The sequence below is a fragment of the Dromiciops gliroides genome, chromosome 1 (genome assembly GCF_019393635.1).
Source record: "Dromiciops gliroides isolate mDroGli1 chromosome 1, mDroGli1.pri, whole genome shotgun sequence".
Classification (NCBI taxonomy): Eukaryota; Metazoa; Chordata; class Mammalia; order Microbiotheria; family Microbiotheriidae; genus Dromiciops; species Dromiciops gliroides.
This window is the reverse complement of record NC_057861.1, coordinates 259,463,246-259,479,065: the sequence shown is the minus strand read 5'-3', so window position 1 is coordinate 259,479,065 and position 15,820 is coordinate 259,463,246. Positions and strand designations below refer to the sequence as shown.

The following is a 15,820-nucleotide window of genomic DNA, read 5'->3' as shown; positions in this document are numbered from 1 at the left end:
TTTTGGCAATTGTGTGAAGATTGTATGGAGGAGGAGGAGGAAATTAACTTGTTGCAATAGTCCAGGCAAGATGTCATGAGGTTCTGAATTAGTATGGTGGCCATGTGAGTAGGGAAAAAGGGGACAAATATGAGAGATATGGTGGCAGAATCAATACGATTTGGCAACTAAAAGGAGATGGAGATGGTGGTGGAGGGAAAGTGGGACTTCAGTGTTGACTGAGGTTGAAAATCTGGGTTATTGGGAAGATGCTGCTGCTCTTGCCTGATACAAGGAAGTTACATGAAGGGTAAGTTTAGGGGGAATGATAATGAGTTGTTTTGGACATATTGAATTTGAGGTGCTTAGGAAATTTCCATTTGGCCATCCATTTTTAATATGCAGATGGTAATATGACACTGGTTGTCAGGGGAGAGACCAGGGCTGGAAATACAAGTCTAGGATCATATGCATAGAGACAATCATTGAACCCTTGATAACTGAAGAGTGTGATGAAATAATGGGATTTAGCAGATACTCAAAGACCCACCTGGAGAGTAATCTATACTGATTGAATCAAGTGAGAGTGATTGACTGCTGATTAAGCCTACTTCAAGTTAATTGGATTGTAATCACACCTAGCTATCCCTTAAGAAGGTATTCTTCTTAGAAGCTAGACTGTGAACTCAACTTGAGAACACCTTCAAAACCAATGGATTTGGATGATGCCAACCAATCAGCTTGAAGCAGTGTGTAAGGACCGCCTCTGTTCCAGACCTATAAAAAGCTTCCACAATCAGCTGGCTAGAGAGTTCCTGATTAAAGCAGGCTTATGGAGGAGGACTTGAGGAAGAATCCAATCAGGCTGGAACTCTAGGTTAGATAGGCTTTTTCTTAACTTTCTGAACTCCTTGTGAATATCTGTATGCTTTAATAAATGTTTAACACCCCAAAACTGGTGCTGAATCTTCTAATTTAAGGCGATCACACAATATAGATTTTAAACATCACAAGAGGACACCAAGAGACAAAGAGCAGAGTGTGAAGAAATGATCCGGGATAGAACCTCTAACAACAGGCACATAGTTGATTGCCAGTATTGCATCTGAAGCTTTTTTCACTTTAGGAAGAGCTATTAGAGACTGTAGTTTGCTGGATGAGGCTTCAAGAACCTAAGATTACTACAATGCTATGAGGAGGCATCAGATGAGAACTTTAGTAGAATTGTAGAATTATGTACGTATGCATGTATATATATACATGTCTGTTTAGTAAAGGTAATTTTTTGGTGTCGAATAGAAACAAGCAATCAAAACTCCAGTCCTATTGTCTCATAGTGTATCTATGTGGTGATTTGTAAACATTGGTGTAATTTATATAGTATTTTAAGGTTTCCAAAGAGCTTTTCATGTGTCAACTGATTTGCTTCTCACAACAGACCTGTGAAGTAGAGGCAATTATTATCCCCGTTTGATAGGTGAGGAAACTGAGCCCAGAACAATTAAGTGACTTGCCCAAGATCACACAGGTAGTGAGTACCTAAGGCAGGATTCAAACTCAGGTCTTCCTGATTACAAGTCCTAAACTCTATCCACACCTAAGGTCATTGTTCAAGAATAACAACAAAAAAATGAACAAAATAATTGTTATATTAAAAATAAATTAAATCTAGATCATTTATTGACCTAAGCATCACATGTATTTAAATACAATAAAGACTTTTCTTTGACACTTACTGATAATTTTAGTAACTCACTGATTATGGCAATTTAATCAAATTTTTCTTTTCTTTTCCTTTAAATTTCCATAACACAGTACAATTAAAAAATATGATCATATTTGAAATTACAAATCTACTATGCATTACTTGCTACTCCTTTCAAATATACAAGAGAATTATTGTGTAATTTTTTCTTCGTTCCCCTTGTGTCAAAATATCTATTTTCCTAAATAAATACCTCCTATTCAGATTCTTAATTCTTCAACTGCACAAATTATTTGTTACTCTAATAGAGCATTCCTAAAAACTATTCTGAGTCTAAGCCATGGCATCTCTTTCTAATCCTAGACCTGCTAAAAAAAAGAGAGGAACGTTTTAGTCCCATGTGAGTCATAATGAATCTTCAAGTCATAGTAATAGTAGAGGTCACTGTTAGTTATTAGCCTACTGGTTAATCACAGACAGAGGTAGAAGGGAAGTTTAAGGTCATCTAAGTCCAACTCCTTCTTTTTACAGTCAAGCAAACTAAGACCCAGAGAAGTAACTTGCCCTAGATCACATAGATGGTAAGGGGCAGAGTCAGGATCTAAATCCATGACCTTTGCCTCAAAATCTGACAACTTTCCTTAGCAGATTACTGCTGACTTGAAACATTGACTGGCAAATTTTTAAGGTGGTTGCTGCCATGGTAGGATATTCTTCTCTCAGCTTAGGGTTTCATTGTCAAACAGATGAACACACACACAGGGTGGCCTTTCCTTTTAGAGTTATTATCCATGCACATACAGCTCTTGGTTCAGTCTTCATTTGTTGGCCCCTATCACCCCAAAAGAGATACTAGGGCTTTAGGAAAATGGAAAGTAGCTCCTTTAAAGACTTTCAACTATTATTGAACTATTTCCCCCACCCAGCTTTACTGTTAGATAAAGACAAATACAGTTCACTTTCTTTTGTATTCCACTGTTAAGTTAAATCAGGGTTGCCAAGGCAATTCCTAGACACAGTGCATTTGTTTTCATTTGGCTCAGCAAGTGCATACTGAAAGTTAAATGAATACCATTAGCTTATACCTCCTGAAAGTCTCTAGCCCTTGGTGGTAGTGTTGTAGGTGAACATTCACTCACTAGACAGTAGCAATCCCATTATTAATGCTCCCAAAATGGTGTGCTCTCACAAAATATTCTGTGTGAAAGTGAAACTGACATTTTCATTCAGGCTGAGGAAGATGAACTTGTCAAATGACCCCTAAGTGTCTTTATGGCTGACAATTCTATGATATTGTCATGAGAAATGTAATTAAATGGATGCAATTGCAGAGATAATGCAACTCAACCATGTCTCAAAGTTTGAGGTATTTTCCCAAGGAAATCAAATATCCTTTCTGGATATTGAGCCATGACAAGTTCAGAAAACTTTTTATTAAGGTTCATTTTCTGGTTTATACTGTAGACCATGTGCACAGGATTAACAATTCATAGACTTGGAGGTTTGTGGAATACTTCAGCTATAGCAATCAGAATATATAACCTAGTCCAAGAAGATGCTAATTAGTTTCATATAACAACCTGGAAGAAGCATGTAAAATTGAAAATAACAATATTCAGTTGTTTGTATATGGAGTTCTTGCTACTAATTTATGTAAAAGTAAGATAATTCTCCATCCCCCACCCCAACCAAAAGAAGAAAGGAAAAGAAGAAAAAAAATCGGAAAAATCTCAGCTGGGACTTATCAATTATCCTTACAAAACATACATTAAGATTCCATTTAGCAGTTAGAAGGCTATAATGTCTAGACCAGGAATTCTTACTACCCCCTCTTTTTTTTCCTATCATGGGTCCCTTGGACAGGAATGAGAACCAGAAGATTAGCTGGCTTAAGATCATGCAGTAGTAAGTGGCAGAATTTAATAGGATTCCTTTGGCAGTCTGGTAAAGTCTATGAACCCCTTCTCAGAATAATATTTTTAAATGCATAAAATAAAAGATATCATTATAAAGGAAACAAATTATACTTGAAAATGTTAAATTTTTTTTCTCATCCAAGTTCATGGATCCCTTGAAATCTGTCCATTCGTTTTTTGGATGTATTTGGATACCAGGTTATGGGCTCCTGATTTAGAATAAAAAAGGAGTGTAGAGGCAAGATGGAAAAAGTAAAAGAAGAAAGTATAAACTCTTAAGATTTTTCAAAGAAAATTAAAAGATAAAAAATATTTTAGGAATTTATTTTAAAGTCTGAAAAAGACCTGGAGTAGCAGCTAACTTGGTGGAAAAAGGGAACATCCCAGAGTCATCTTGACCTGGGTTCTTGTCCCAATTCTGACATACACTGATTCTTTGGCCTAGTTATTCGGTGCCTGAGTCAACTCACTAATAGGACTTATAAAATGTAGAACACTTGCAGGGGCAGCTAGGTGGCACAGTGGATGAAACACCAGCCCTGGATTCAGGAGGAAATAAGTTCAAATCCTTCCTCAGATACTTGACACCTACTAGCTGTGTGACCTTGGGCAAGTCACTTAACCCTCATTAGCTCCCCCCCCCCAAAAAAAAAGAAAGCCAAAGATAAAAGAACACATGCAGATTTGGACTGGCAAAGGGAGTTTATCACTAGGAACTCAGTCACTAAATCAGTGAATGCACAGGTGTAATAATAATAAAATAATCACAGCCTCTGAGTCTGCTGATCCCAGGCACTCACAAAGGCAAGTGATTTACTTTGCTCCTCTTATAGAGGCAATGTCTGCTTTTGTACCTTTTTCCACATTCATCAGAGGGCACTCAAATACTAACTATTTTCCCCACAGGGTATTAAATTGGAACCCACAGAAAAGGTGAGAGTGGTTGCATTTCCTTGGGTGATGTTGGAATTGGCAAAATGCGTTCAAAGGAAAGCATTGTACAAACAAGTAGCAATAGGGACTTTCAGTCTATAGTGAACTTAAAGAGTAATGTTGCTTCTTAAAAAAGGAATATGCAATGTAAGTACATATGCATACTATTTATGGAAATGTTAAAGTATATTAATAGTTTTAAAAAATATATAAAGAAACATTTTTCAAATCAAGAAAGTAGAACTCACTGTAACATAGTGTAGAAACAATTGTATGATCAACATTTAAACATTGCTTGTAGCTATGGCAACTTAGAAAAATAAAAAAAAATCAGGTAATGGGAATTATTTTGAACTTTATGCATTTTTTATTCCCTGAATTTAGTTGGCTTGCCATCTCATTATAGATTTGCAGACAGAATGGCTTCGTTGTCTTTATGTTCTAGATAATTAAGAAAAATATGCAGACAATTCGGGCTGTTTATGACTAATGCTGGCAAGGTCTCCATTGTAAAAATCAATTGGTTTAAGTTCCCTTCTTTCCTTTATGATCAAAGTGCTAATGAAAGACTAAAGTATCTCAGAGGAGAGAGAAAGCAAACTAAGGTATGTAACTAATCCACACACGGGAAATTCTTGAAATTCTCCCTCTTGAAAAGTGAAAAAAACTACTTCTAAATATTTCATCTATCTTTTAAACACACAAAGATTCAAAACTGGAAAACCAATGTGAGGTCTTAGGATTCTTCGTCGGTATCAGGAATGAAGTCTAATACAGGGATATTTCTGGCCATGGCATGGCTTCAATTCAGTTCCAAAACCAGTTATTAAGTATTAAGTAATAGATACTCTGTTAGTCTGGGAGAATACAAAGAGGAAAGATGACACTGCCATCAGGGAGCTTACAAAAAGCAAAACTCTCTACTGATGACTGCATGAGTCATTTAGCCCTATCTTTCCACATTCTCTTTAGCTGTCTTAGTTGGGCTCTGTCTACTTTAAATCACTTGATCAATCAGGTACAGGTGAAAGTGGTCCCAGGAGAAGATCTCTCTCTGACAAAAAAGGACCTCTTTTGCACTGGTGGCATAGTTTTATTATTTGAAACCAAGCACAGCCCTAAGCAGCTAAACTTGTGGGCTAATTATAGCAGGAGGGAACAGCTTAACATCTATTATATTAAAACATTATTATATTTGGCAGTCATTCTTCAAGAATTCATCTACTTAGGGGTATACCTTATCCTGGAGGACCCACTATGATGCAGTCTTATTCAAAATAAAACATTCTACAGGGACCATATGATGTACAGTTATGGTCCAAGCAACTGATTTGTAACACCTGCCCTTCAATTTGTTCAGGCTAAAACTGTCCTTTGTATGCTTTATGGCAAAGAACTCTGGGATCTGAATCAGCATTTCTTTAAATTCATTAGTAGATTAAAACAAGTTATTTCTTGAGAGAAAATGTGACCTTGTTCATTAAGACTGGCATCCTTACTTTGTTTTCATTTTAATGTATAGTGGGGTAGGGAGGGATGAAGAAGATCTATGCTTTTTTTTTTTTGCCATAGGGAACTATTTCCTGCTGTGCAGTTGGGTGACTGTAACAGTTTTTAAGAATTGCCTGGGCACCTTTGGGAGTAACTTGCTTATGGTCCCAGTACTAGTTTTTCCAGCGGCAAGACTTGAACCCAGGTCTGTCTGACTCCAGAACAGGTCTTCTATCCCCTATGCTATGTTGTCTGTCACTACATGTCATACCATGTGAAAATGAGATATTATTCTCTCTGGATGAGAAACAGAGTGTACTTTTTCCTATAGAATGTTAAGTCTACCTCTTGGAAATCACCAAAGCACATAACATAAATAATCCGCAATCTGAACACTTAACTCAACCATGAATTAACTCAGATCTAGGACTTGCTACAAGCTTGCTTGAGATAGCTGACATTTGAGAGACAACTTCAAATCTATATCTTAACCATCTACTGCCCCAGGTTGTCTAAGATCTATACCTACATTAAGTTAGTTCATCAGAAAGGTAGCTTCCAGAAAATAAAGAAAACAAAACAAAACAAAACTCTCACTCAGATTTAATGTTGTGCCTTCAGCTTTTATACAGTCTTGATATAAGAAATACCCATTTGAAGAATGTCTGTATCTTTGTTAAAATTATAGATGAAGACAGTGTCCATATTGGTACCATGCAACTCTTACTGGAAGACCCATGTGATTAATTTCTCCTAAAATTTAGTGTCAGGAAAATATTTATTCCTTCATATGGCCTTAAGCACTGTCTTTTATTAGACAGTGAGAACTATATAACCCAGTGTTATATTAGCTCCTAGGACAGTCAGAGCTAAATTCAGTGCTAAGTATAGATTCAGCTGTAGTAAGTAACTTATCTCCAGGTGCTTCATACATCAATTTCTCTTCTTTCAGTAACCTCCTCCCACCCTTGCCCTGGTTGTTTTTGTTTCTAATTATCCTATATTTATGTGTCTTAATTTTGTAATGTATCTTTTAAGTGGAAATTATTATATTTTATTTTTTCCAATTACATGCAATAACAATTTTTAGCATTCATTTTTGTAATGTGTCAACTGCTTTTTGGAAGCAGGTGGTATATAAATAAATTAAATCACATTTCTAAATAAAATGACTAAATAAAATGTACTTTGCTAAACTGTAGATTCTGGTCTATGAGTTCTGGTCCTTATTGGCCCTTGCATTGTTCCATTATATGCAGTAAATCATGTACTCTCAATGAACTACCTCAGTTTTCTGATGTAAAAATAGTGAAAGCATTTATCAATGAAGAATATTTTGGCCATTGGCTAAAGCATGCCATTACTGGTAGAGGAACCCATGTGACTGAAGGGCAGGATACTAAAGAACAGAGGGAAGCAAAAGTAGGAAATGACTTTCACAACATAGCAAAAGAGTGTTTCTTTCTGTTTCCAGTTATATCAATTTCATTTCATTTTCTTATTAATAATATAGCTGATTAGGTGTCTTTAAAATGTTAATTTCATAGGGGAAAACAAGATTTACATGAATCAGATTATCTCTCTATTTTTTCCTTGTGGCATCCACTCTTTCTAAATTTTATTTTTAATTTATGGAATAAAATAAGGATTTCCATAACAGTAAATAAAAAAAGATATTTGTACCCCAAACTGTAAATCTATGCAAAATTTGCCATTTCTTTCAAATATACAGCAACATTATCATGGATAATTTATTTTTTTCTTCCCCTCTTCACCCCACTCCCAGCCCTAGAGATGGCTACCATTAGACACATTAGGTAAATAGGGATATGTATGTGTGGATAGATGATATAGATATAGATATAAATAGGTATACATATATGTATACATATATATACATGCGTGTACATATAAATGTAAAATTATTCTATAATATACTTCTAATTATCAATTCTTTCACTTGGTGCTGATAGCTAGCATCTTTCTTCATATGTCCTTTATAGTTTATTTGGGTATTTACAATAGACAAAATAACTTATTTGCTCAAAGTCATTCTTGTGATGTATAAAAACTAATTGCTATGTCTAAAAATATAATGTGTGGTTGCCTTAAATTAGAAGCTCATAGCACCAGTCTTTGGGTCATTAAGCATTTATTAAACTATTTAGAAGTTAGCAAAAGAGAGAAGAACATACGTAGTCCAGAAGGAAACCTAGCTACCCTGGTGACTCCACCAGGATCTCCAAATGAAAGACAGATCCTCAGTCTCCTAGAGTAGAAGCTCCCTATGGGACCGGAAGAGGGGCAGTCCCCACACACAACCCCAAGCTAATTGGCTGGTAGCATTGATTGACATGACTTATAGGCGGTTCTATGAATAAATGTAACTTCTAGAAACCAGGCAGCTTCCTGACACTAGTCACATGCTTTCTACTCAGTGGGGTCATTGTCCTGGTTCTCACAATGTCTTTCTCAGCAGGGGGGTGGTACTCTGATTCTCACATTCTCAAAACAATATTGCTGTTGCTGTATACAGTGTTCTCTTGGTTCTGCTCATTTTGCTTTTTATTATTTTGTGTAAGTCTTTCCATGGTTTTTTCCTAAAATAACTGAGCTCATGAGGGAAAAAATATTTCTAGACAGTCCATCTCTCTTTCAAAATATTTCCTTCAGATCAAATGCTCATCGTGACTGGTAGAATTTTAGGATGGTTTTTTTCAGGTTTTCGATCCTAAAAATATGTGCAGTTTTTCTGGTTTTGGCACATTTACCTTGAATTAGTAACTTTTTAAACTTCAAAATTTTATAGTGATTCTTATACACATAAACACTTTTTCTTTCTTATGATTTAATTTATAACTTTTGAGGAACAATTTGTTTACCATTTATTTGTGACTTTTGTGTTTTGGGTACTTTTTAGAGACAATTTATTGTAACTTGCAATGTGTCACAGTTTTCATTTCAATGTTTTGAAGTAGCTATAATAAGAAATGATTAGAAAGTGTGGGTATTTACATTTTCTCAGGGTTTGGTACAAACACTAGAGATCTTATTGTATATTAATGGGATTCACTATGCATACCCTTTTCCCTACTCTCCCTTTGAAAGCATGCATGTTCATTCAATCAATTGATCATTTGGAAACCTTTCTACCTTGAATATTGCTACTGGTTACTTCAGCAAACTCTTTCTTAAAATGATGTTGTAAGTATGTGAATAGAAAAATGCCTATACTAAGTGAACACTGAATTCTGAAAGCATTTCCTTACTTAGGCTTTAGTATATTTTCCTTCACCCCCCCCCCAAAAAAAAAAAAAGGGAGAAAATAACCTGCATAAATATATGTGCTGTGCTCCTTTTTAGATTGCATTTTAAAATGTTATTGTGTGCTTTTTTCTGAAAGGGAAAAAAAAGCCAAAATGCCTTTTAATTGAAATGTTATTTTATGTCTGAAAAAACTTCATATTTTTCTGGTCTAATCTGTCCCATACAAGTTGTTTGTGGTCTACTCATACTCTTCTTCCTACTGGTTCTTTTCTGTTTCTACTCTCTATCTGTTAACTCCCATAGTCATAAACTTCTATTCCTGTCTGGAAAATTTCAATTTCCTAGCTCAGTGGTCTCCACTTATTATGTACCCTTATCATTAAAAAAACCAACAAACAAACTTTTGAGTACCGGCCTATGTGTATATTTACTTATTTGTAAAATATATACTTCTATACCAATAATTAGGTGCATACTATAGTTTCTACATATAGATAAATTAAAAACAGATGAGATTAAGATGATTTAATTGTGGAGGCAATAGGGGGTTTATTAAGTAGGGGAGTGGCATGATCCACCTTGCATATTAGTAAAGTCACTTTGACAAAAGTATGGAGAAGAGATTGGAGTGGGAGACATGAGACAGGGAAATAACCTAGTGACAGTCTAGCCACAAGTGGTGAGGGCCTGAATGTGGGTGGTAGCTGTGAGTGTGTAGAAAATAGGATACATGCAAATAGATGTGAAGCTAGACTGACAGGATTTGCCAACTGGTTGAAAGAGGGAAAGACAGGAGTTGAAGATGGCACCAAGTAAATGAAAGTCTGAGTGACTAGAATGGTGTAACTCTAGACAGTAATGGGGGGGGGTTGGAAGAAGGATTTTTTCGTGGAAAGTTAGTGTATTAATATCTTGGTTGCAGATAACAATCAAACGATGCACAACTGCTCATCCGGTGTGCCTCATTCTGTCTCAGCCAAAATGAAAAAAGAGAGGTGGGGCTCTTTCTTATAGTCACTTACAGGCACATAGGCCATCCTCTTAATGATACCTGTCACAGTCTAAAGGTAATTGGGGACAGAGGGTTGGGGCCCATGCTCAATTCAGAAGAGGGGCTTATACAGCAGAGCATGAAGATCAACTGGGGAAGGTAGAGGAATCAGGGTAAGTGTGGTTGTATTGAAACAATCCTCACAAGATATAACAGAGTTTGGAATGTGACCTACCTTCCTCCCTCCAATTGACCAATTACACATCCCTTCTGGTCAGTCATTAGCTCCCCTGAGTAAGGCCACAGCCTTCAAAGGTGCACTGGTCCCTACTTGGGAGACTATTGGTCCAACTGAATGATGTCTCTGGCCTGTGAACTCAAAGGTAGTAAACCAATCAGACTTGACTGTGAGGGTCCCTACACTTCCTCAAAAGATGTCTAAGCTATCTTGCCCCTGGAGCAGTCCTTACCAATAGAAAAGATGGGCTGATAAGAATCTCATCGAGAACCTGATTAAGCTATGCTCCAAGTCCTGGGAGTAGCTTCTTGTGAGACCATTGTGGATTTCTCCTTTTTGACATGGTCTCAAGATCATGCCAGAAGACTTCCTAGTGATGCCCCGATTGTATTCTTTACTTACATCCCCCTAATTCTGATTGGAAAGTGTCTTTTGTTGTACTGAGCTGATTACAAGATAATACACCGTGTGTGTGTGTGTGTGTGTGTGTGTGTGTGTGTGTGTGTGTGTGTGTGTGCCCGTGCATGCCCATGTATCTGTGGGCTGTCCTTTTATGCTTCCTTTATCTTCCTTTCCTTTCTGTTTTTGCTAAAGTATCTCTAGTTAAGTCCTATAACACATCCCCTAATCCTCCCTCATCTCCCCAAACATATTAAATAAAAGGGACTGTTGCTTTTAGCAGTGCATGGCCCATCTGATTCTTCTGCCAAGTCATCCTAAGTGCCAGCAACCTAGCTACACTGACCTAATTCTAATTATCATACAAGTTGATTTTATTTCTATTGAATCATTAAATCAGATAATGACTCTACCAGCCAATTGTCAAATTCCTGCCAACTATAGCTCCATTGGAGTGATAAGTCCCAAGCTATTCTCTGCATCCAGGTATCAGCCTCACCTTTCTCAGCAGAGTCCTAAACTGAGTTTGACAGCAGGAGGAAAAAAAAAGTGACCAAGGATACTACATAGTTAACTATTTCCAATTATTTCTGGTGCTTTGGGTCAGCAAAACCTCTTCAGTGTCAATTCCTCACAAGCTGATAATTGCTGCTCCCAGCAAAACAAACTTCTCCTAACTTTATTTTGTTCCTTCCAGGTATATTCACTTCAACCAAATAGAAACACTTCAGCCAGACACCTTTGGAGACCTTCAGAAATTGGAGCGACTGTGAGTAGTGTCTTCTCTGGCACCTTGTTTTCTTTTCCTTTATTTAAACTGCCTTGATGATCCAGAGACACTGACTGACCTTTTGGCCCACTGCAGAGTATTCTCCAGGAAGTCTGAGTTACAGATTTCACTTATTGTCTAGGGTGAGGGAAACAAAGAATTGTAATCAGGCAACGTATATGAAAAACCAGAGGGCCTTTGGAGACTCATTTCTCTCTGATTAACCAAAAACTTCTTTCCCTAGTTCTTCCCAGGATGGAAAAAGCCCCATATTTTAATTTCACCTTTTAAAAGATGCTTTGAAATTTGAGCTGAACTACAGCCTGATTGCAACATTCATATTATGTGTAACCTCTCAGCTAAATATTTTTCACCCTTAAAGCAGTAGTTGAGCTATATAGGTAGAAAACAATGCATTTACTTCAGACAACTGACTTCTGAAGGTGTCTATGTGAGGACTAATTTCTACATTCAGAACCTAAGTGGCTTTCAGCAAGGACACATGGATGTTATTTTAGCCATAAGTCTATTGATATGCAAAATGGGCTCATGTTATCAATCTCCCCCTTTTGTATGCAGTTTACACTAACTTGAAGCAGCTGGCTATCTTATATATCTATGTACCCATGTATCTATGTAACTATGTATATATGTATGTATGTATTTATCTATGTATCTATCACCTATCTATCTGTGAAAGCATGGTATTCCTGAGTATTTGTCTATCAATAGTAAATGCGTATTTCACATTGTGTGTTATACATACATATGTTTATGTGTATATCTCTATCTCTATATCCATTGATATCTCACGTAACACAGACATATATAAGGTCCAATGTCTACTCAGGCACCTAGTTCTACTGTTGGATAGCTTTCAATATTAGGAAGCTTTTCTTCATATAAAGCCTAAATTTTCCTCTCTGCAGCTTCTACCTATTTCTCTTATTTCTGTTCTCTGGAGCCAAAAGGAATGACTAATCACTCATCCACATGATGGCTCTTCAGATCCTTGAAGATGGTTCTCATTTTTACCCTAAGTGTTCTCTCATTGTAGCTTCAACATCCCTAATTGCTTTTGTTAATCCTTTTGTGAAATGGACACAATGTCCTTTACCATCTGGGTTGCCCTTTGTGGGGGCCAAATTTAATATATGAAGAGTTAATTGGGTGGCTCACCTAAATATTGGGGTCCCAGAGATAGTGAGGGACTTCTAGGTTTAAAGCTCCCTCCCCTCCCAAACTTCCTTTTTAGATATTTGTCCCAGGCCAATAAGAAAGGTGCCTTATAGCCTCTGTTCTACAGATGAATCAGGTTTTATTAGGGAGAATAAGGTAAACAACAAAGGTGAAATTAATAAAATCAAAGACAAGGAAATAGGAGAGAAGAAATATGGATAATTCTCCTAGCTCTAACCTAAGTCTGTTCAAAAAAGCAAAGTAACTTACCACCTGGAGCTTGTAGCTTCAATGGAAATCACAACTTACAACCAGGCTTGAATGACTCGGCTGCTGCTCTTGCTCGCGCCACCGGGTAGGCAGAAGAAGGAGGAAGAGATCGAGCTCAGGAAGAGATTCAGACTCCCCTCTAATTTGCCTCTCCCAAAAGGGGAGGTTCTTCAAAAACTGCCTATGGAGAGAGGTTTCTCTTTTTTACCTCAGTAGCATACGTAACTTCAGGGCGGGCTAGGTGTGGTCACTCCCAAATAAGTCAGCCAAATTCTAATAATTTTTACTGCATTTGCCCCTTTGTTTCCTTGATGAAACAGTCAAAAATAACAGAATATAATACCCTATGCAAACAAACAATATGTTAATAACAATATAGAAAAGGGAGAAAGGGGAAAGTTTGTCCAGAGGGGCGGTTCCTCATGAACTGGTGCTTTGACACTGCCTGCAGAGAGATGATCTTTGTATTATAAATATATTCCTCAGTATGGGTTTCCAAAGCTGCAAACAGTTCTCAAAGCAACATAACGATAATGATAATATCAGTAGCTAGCATTTGTACAGTGCTTCAAAGTTTGCAAAACACTTTACAAATATTTAACATTATCCTTTCAACACCCCCTCACCTCTCTCCCAAGTTTGGTGCTATTATGATCTCCATTTTGCAGTGAAGAAATTGAGACAGACTTGCCAAGGTTCACATAAGTAAGATGAAGCTGGGTTTTAACTCAGTTCTTCCTGACTCTAGGTCCAGTATTCTATCTGTTGTGTCATGTAGCATCTGCTACATGTAGTGCATCACCTTTCTTGTTCAGTATACTATGCTCATTTTAATGCACCTTAGATCATATTGGTTTTGTGGACTGCCCTATCATACGTTTTACTCACATAGAACTTGTACTCCACTATTAAGTCCTGAAGAGATTTTCAGAACTACCATCTAGCAATTACATTGTCATATACTTGCAAAATTAATGTTTTGTATCCAAATGTGAAAATATGCATTTATCCTTATTGATTTTCATATTATATAATGAGGAGGGTAGAGTTAAAAACAAACAAAAACTCCCAATGACTCCTTTTATGGAGGGCTCATAGTTAGAGTTAACACTTTATTTTCCACCAGTTGCTCTGCTTAGTTTTGACTCCACCATCATTATACCCCAGCCTCAGGTACCCTCTAGTGCCCCCAGTTTTCAGCTCTCTTTTGTGTATTGTTTTCCTCTATTAGATGATAAATTCCTTTATGGAAGAGACTTGCAAAATATTATTTGTATCCCCAGAGTTTAGCACAATTCTGGGTGCATAGCAAGTTCTAAATAAATGTGTATTGTATTGCATCACATTGCATTGCATCGCATTGTACTGCACTGTAATGTATTGCATGTTTGTATAGTATTGTATTATAAAGTACTATAATGTACCCAAATGCTCCATTCAGTTAATATCCTTTTGGACCCTAACTCTTATCTTCTGATATATTAGCTATAGTTACCACCTGTCACCTGAAAATTTGATAAGGAGACCATTTATGCCTTCATCTAATTTATTGATTAAACATGTTAATCAGCACAGAGCCAAGTCCAAATTCTTGGGACTCTATTGGAGCCATTCTTTTAAGATAACATCAAATCATCTATGGCTATGTGTCTTTTCATTTCTAAATCCACTAGATTCTACTGTCATCCAGGCTGCAATTCTACATCTTAATATAGGAATAAAATTAGTAACTTTGACAAATATACCCCTAAAATCTAGAATAAACTAGATCCATAATATACCTCTGATCTACCAGTTTCACACCTGTCAAAACGTCAAATGAAGTTAGACTGCATACCTTGTTATTAATGAAGCTTTGCAGAATCTTTGTGATTATCACTTCAATTTCATCATGTTTTGCCTGAAAGACCAGTACTCTATACCAGGCTCTAAAAAGTCATAACTGAGAAAGACCCCAAAAGGCAATGGAGAAATAGTGAGTGGGTGTAAATTGGTTTCACCTTCTTACAATGATTTGCATACTAGGAACAGGTATATGAAGACTAGATTCATAAAAAGAGATGGATTAGTTTGTTTCCTGTATCTAGAATATCCTCCTTCCTCCTTTTATCCTGTTGAATCTCTATACATTTCTCACTCCTGTCTCCCTAATTGTTTAACAACATCACATTCCTCTTCCTCAAAGTAACACTTTCCCTATGACTTTCCTGAGAATACTTCTCCACATTATTATGCATCTGCTTTTGTTTCCATCAAATCTCAGAAGATAAAGTAACCTTTCTCCTTGTCAACAATTCTTCCACTTGTGTTCTTGAGCACATTCTATCCCATTCCTTCTGGGAATTCTCCCAGAAAATCATTTCCTAAATCTCACCTATCTTTATTATTTCCCTGTATGTCAGTTTATTTCTTGCTGCAACCATTATCAAATCATCTATTCTTAAAAATTTACCTTTATCTTGCCATCAGTTCACTATATTATCCTCTTTCTTTTCATGTCTTAATTCTAAAAAAGTATAATCTGCATCTACTTCATTGTGGATTTTTTATAATCTCACTTGGGGATTTGACTCATTGTATTTTTTCTTTTTGGTGAGGCAATTGGGGTTAAGTGACTTGCCCAGGGTCACACAGCTAGTAAGTGTTAAGTCTCTGAGGCTGGGTTTGAACTCAGGTCCTCCTG

At 36.7% G+C, this 15,820-nt stretch overlaps 1 protein-coding gene across 1 annotated transcript in view; it reads left to right on the top strand.

Annotated features, from left to right (window-relative positions):
* The window catches only part of PXDNL (peroxidasin like), a 574,279-nt gene that overhangs the window by 355,251 nt on the left and 203,208 nt on the right, over positions 1 to 15,820 (top strand). The window contains exon 5 of the mRNA XM_043975169.1: positions 11,617 to 11,688. Coding sequence (XP_043831104.1) covers positions 11,617 to 11,688 — 72 coding nt within the window. The remainder of the gene's footprint in view (positions 1 to 11,616; positions 11,689 to 15,820) is intronic.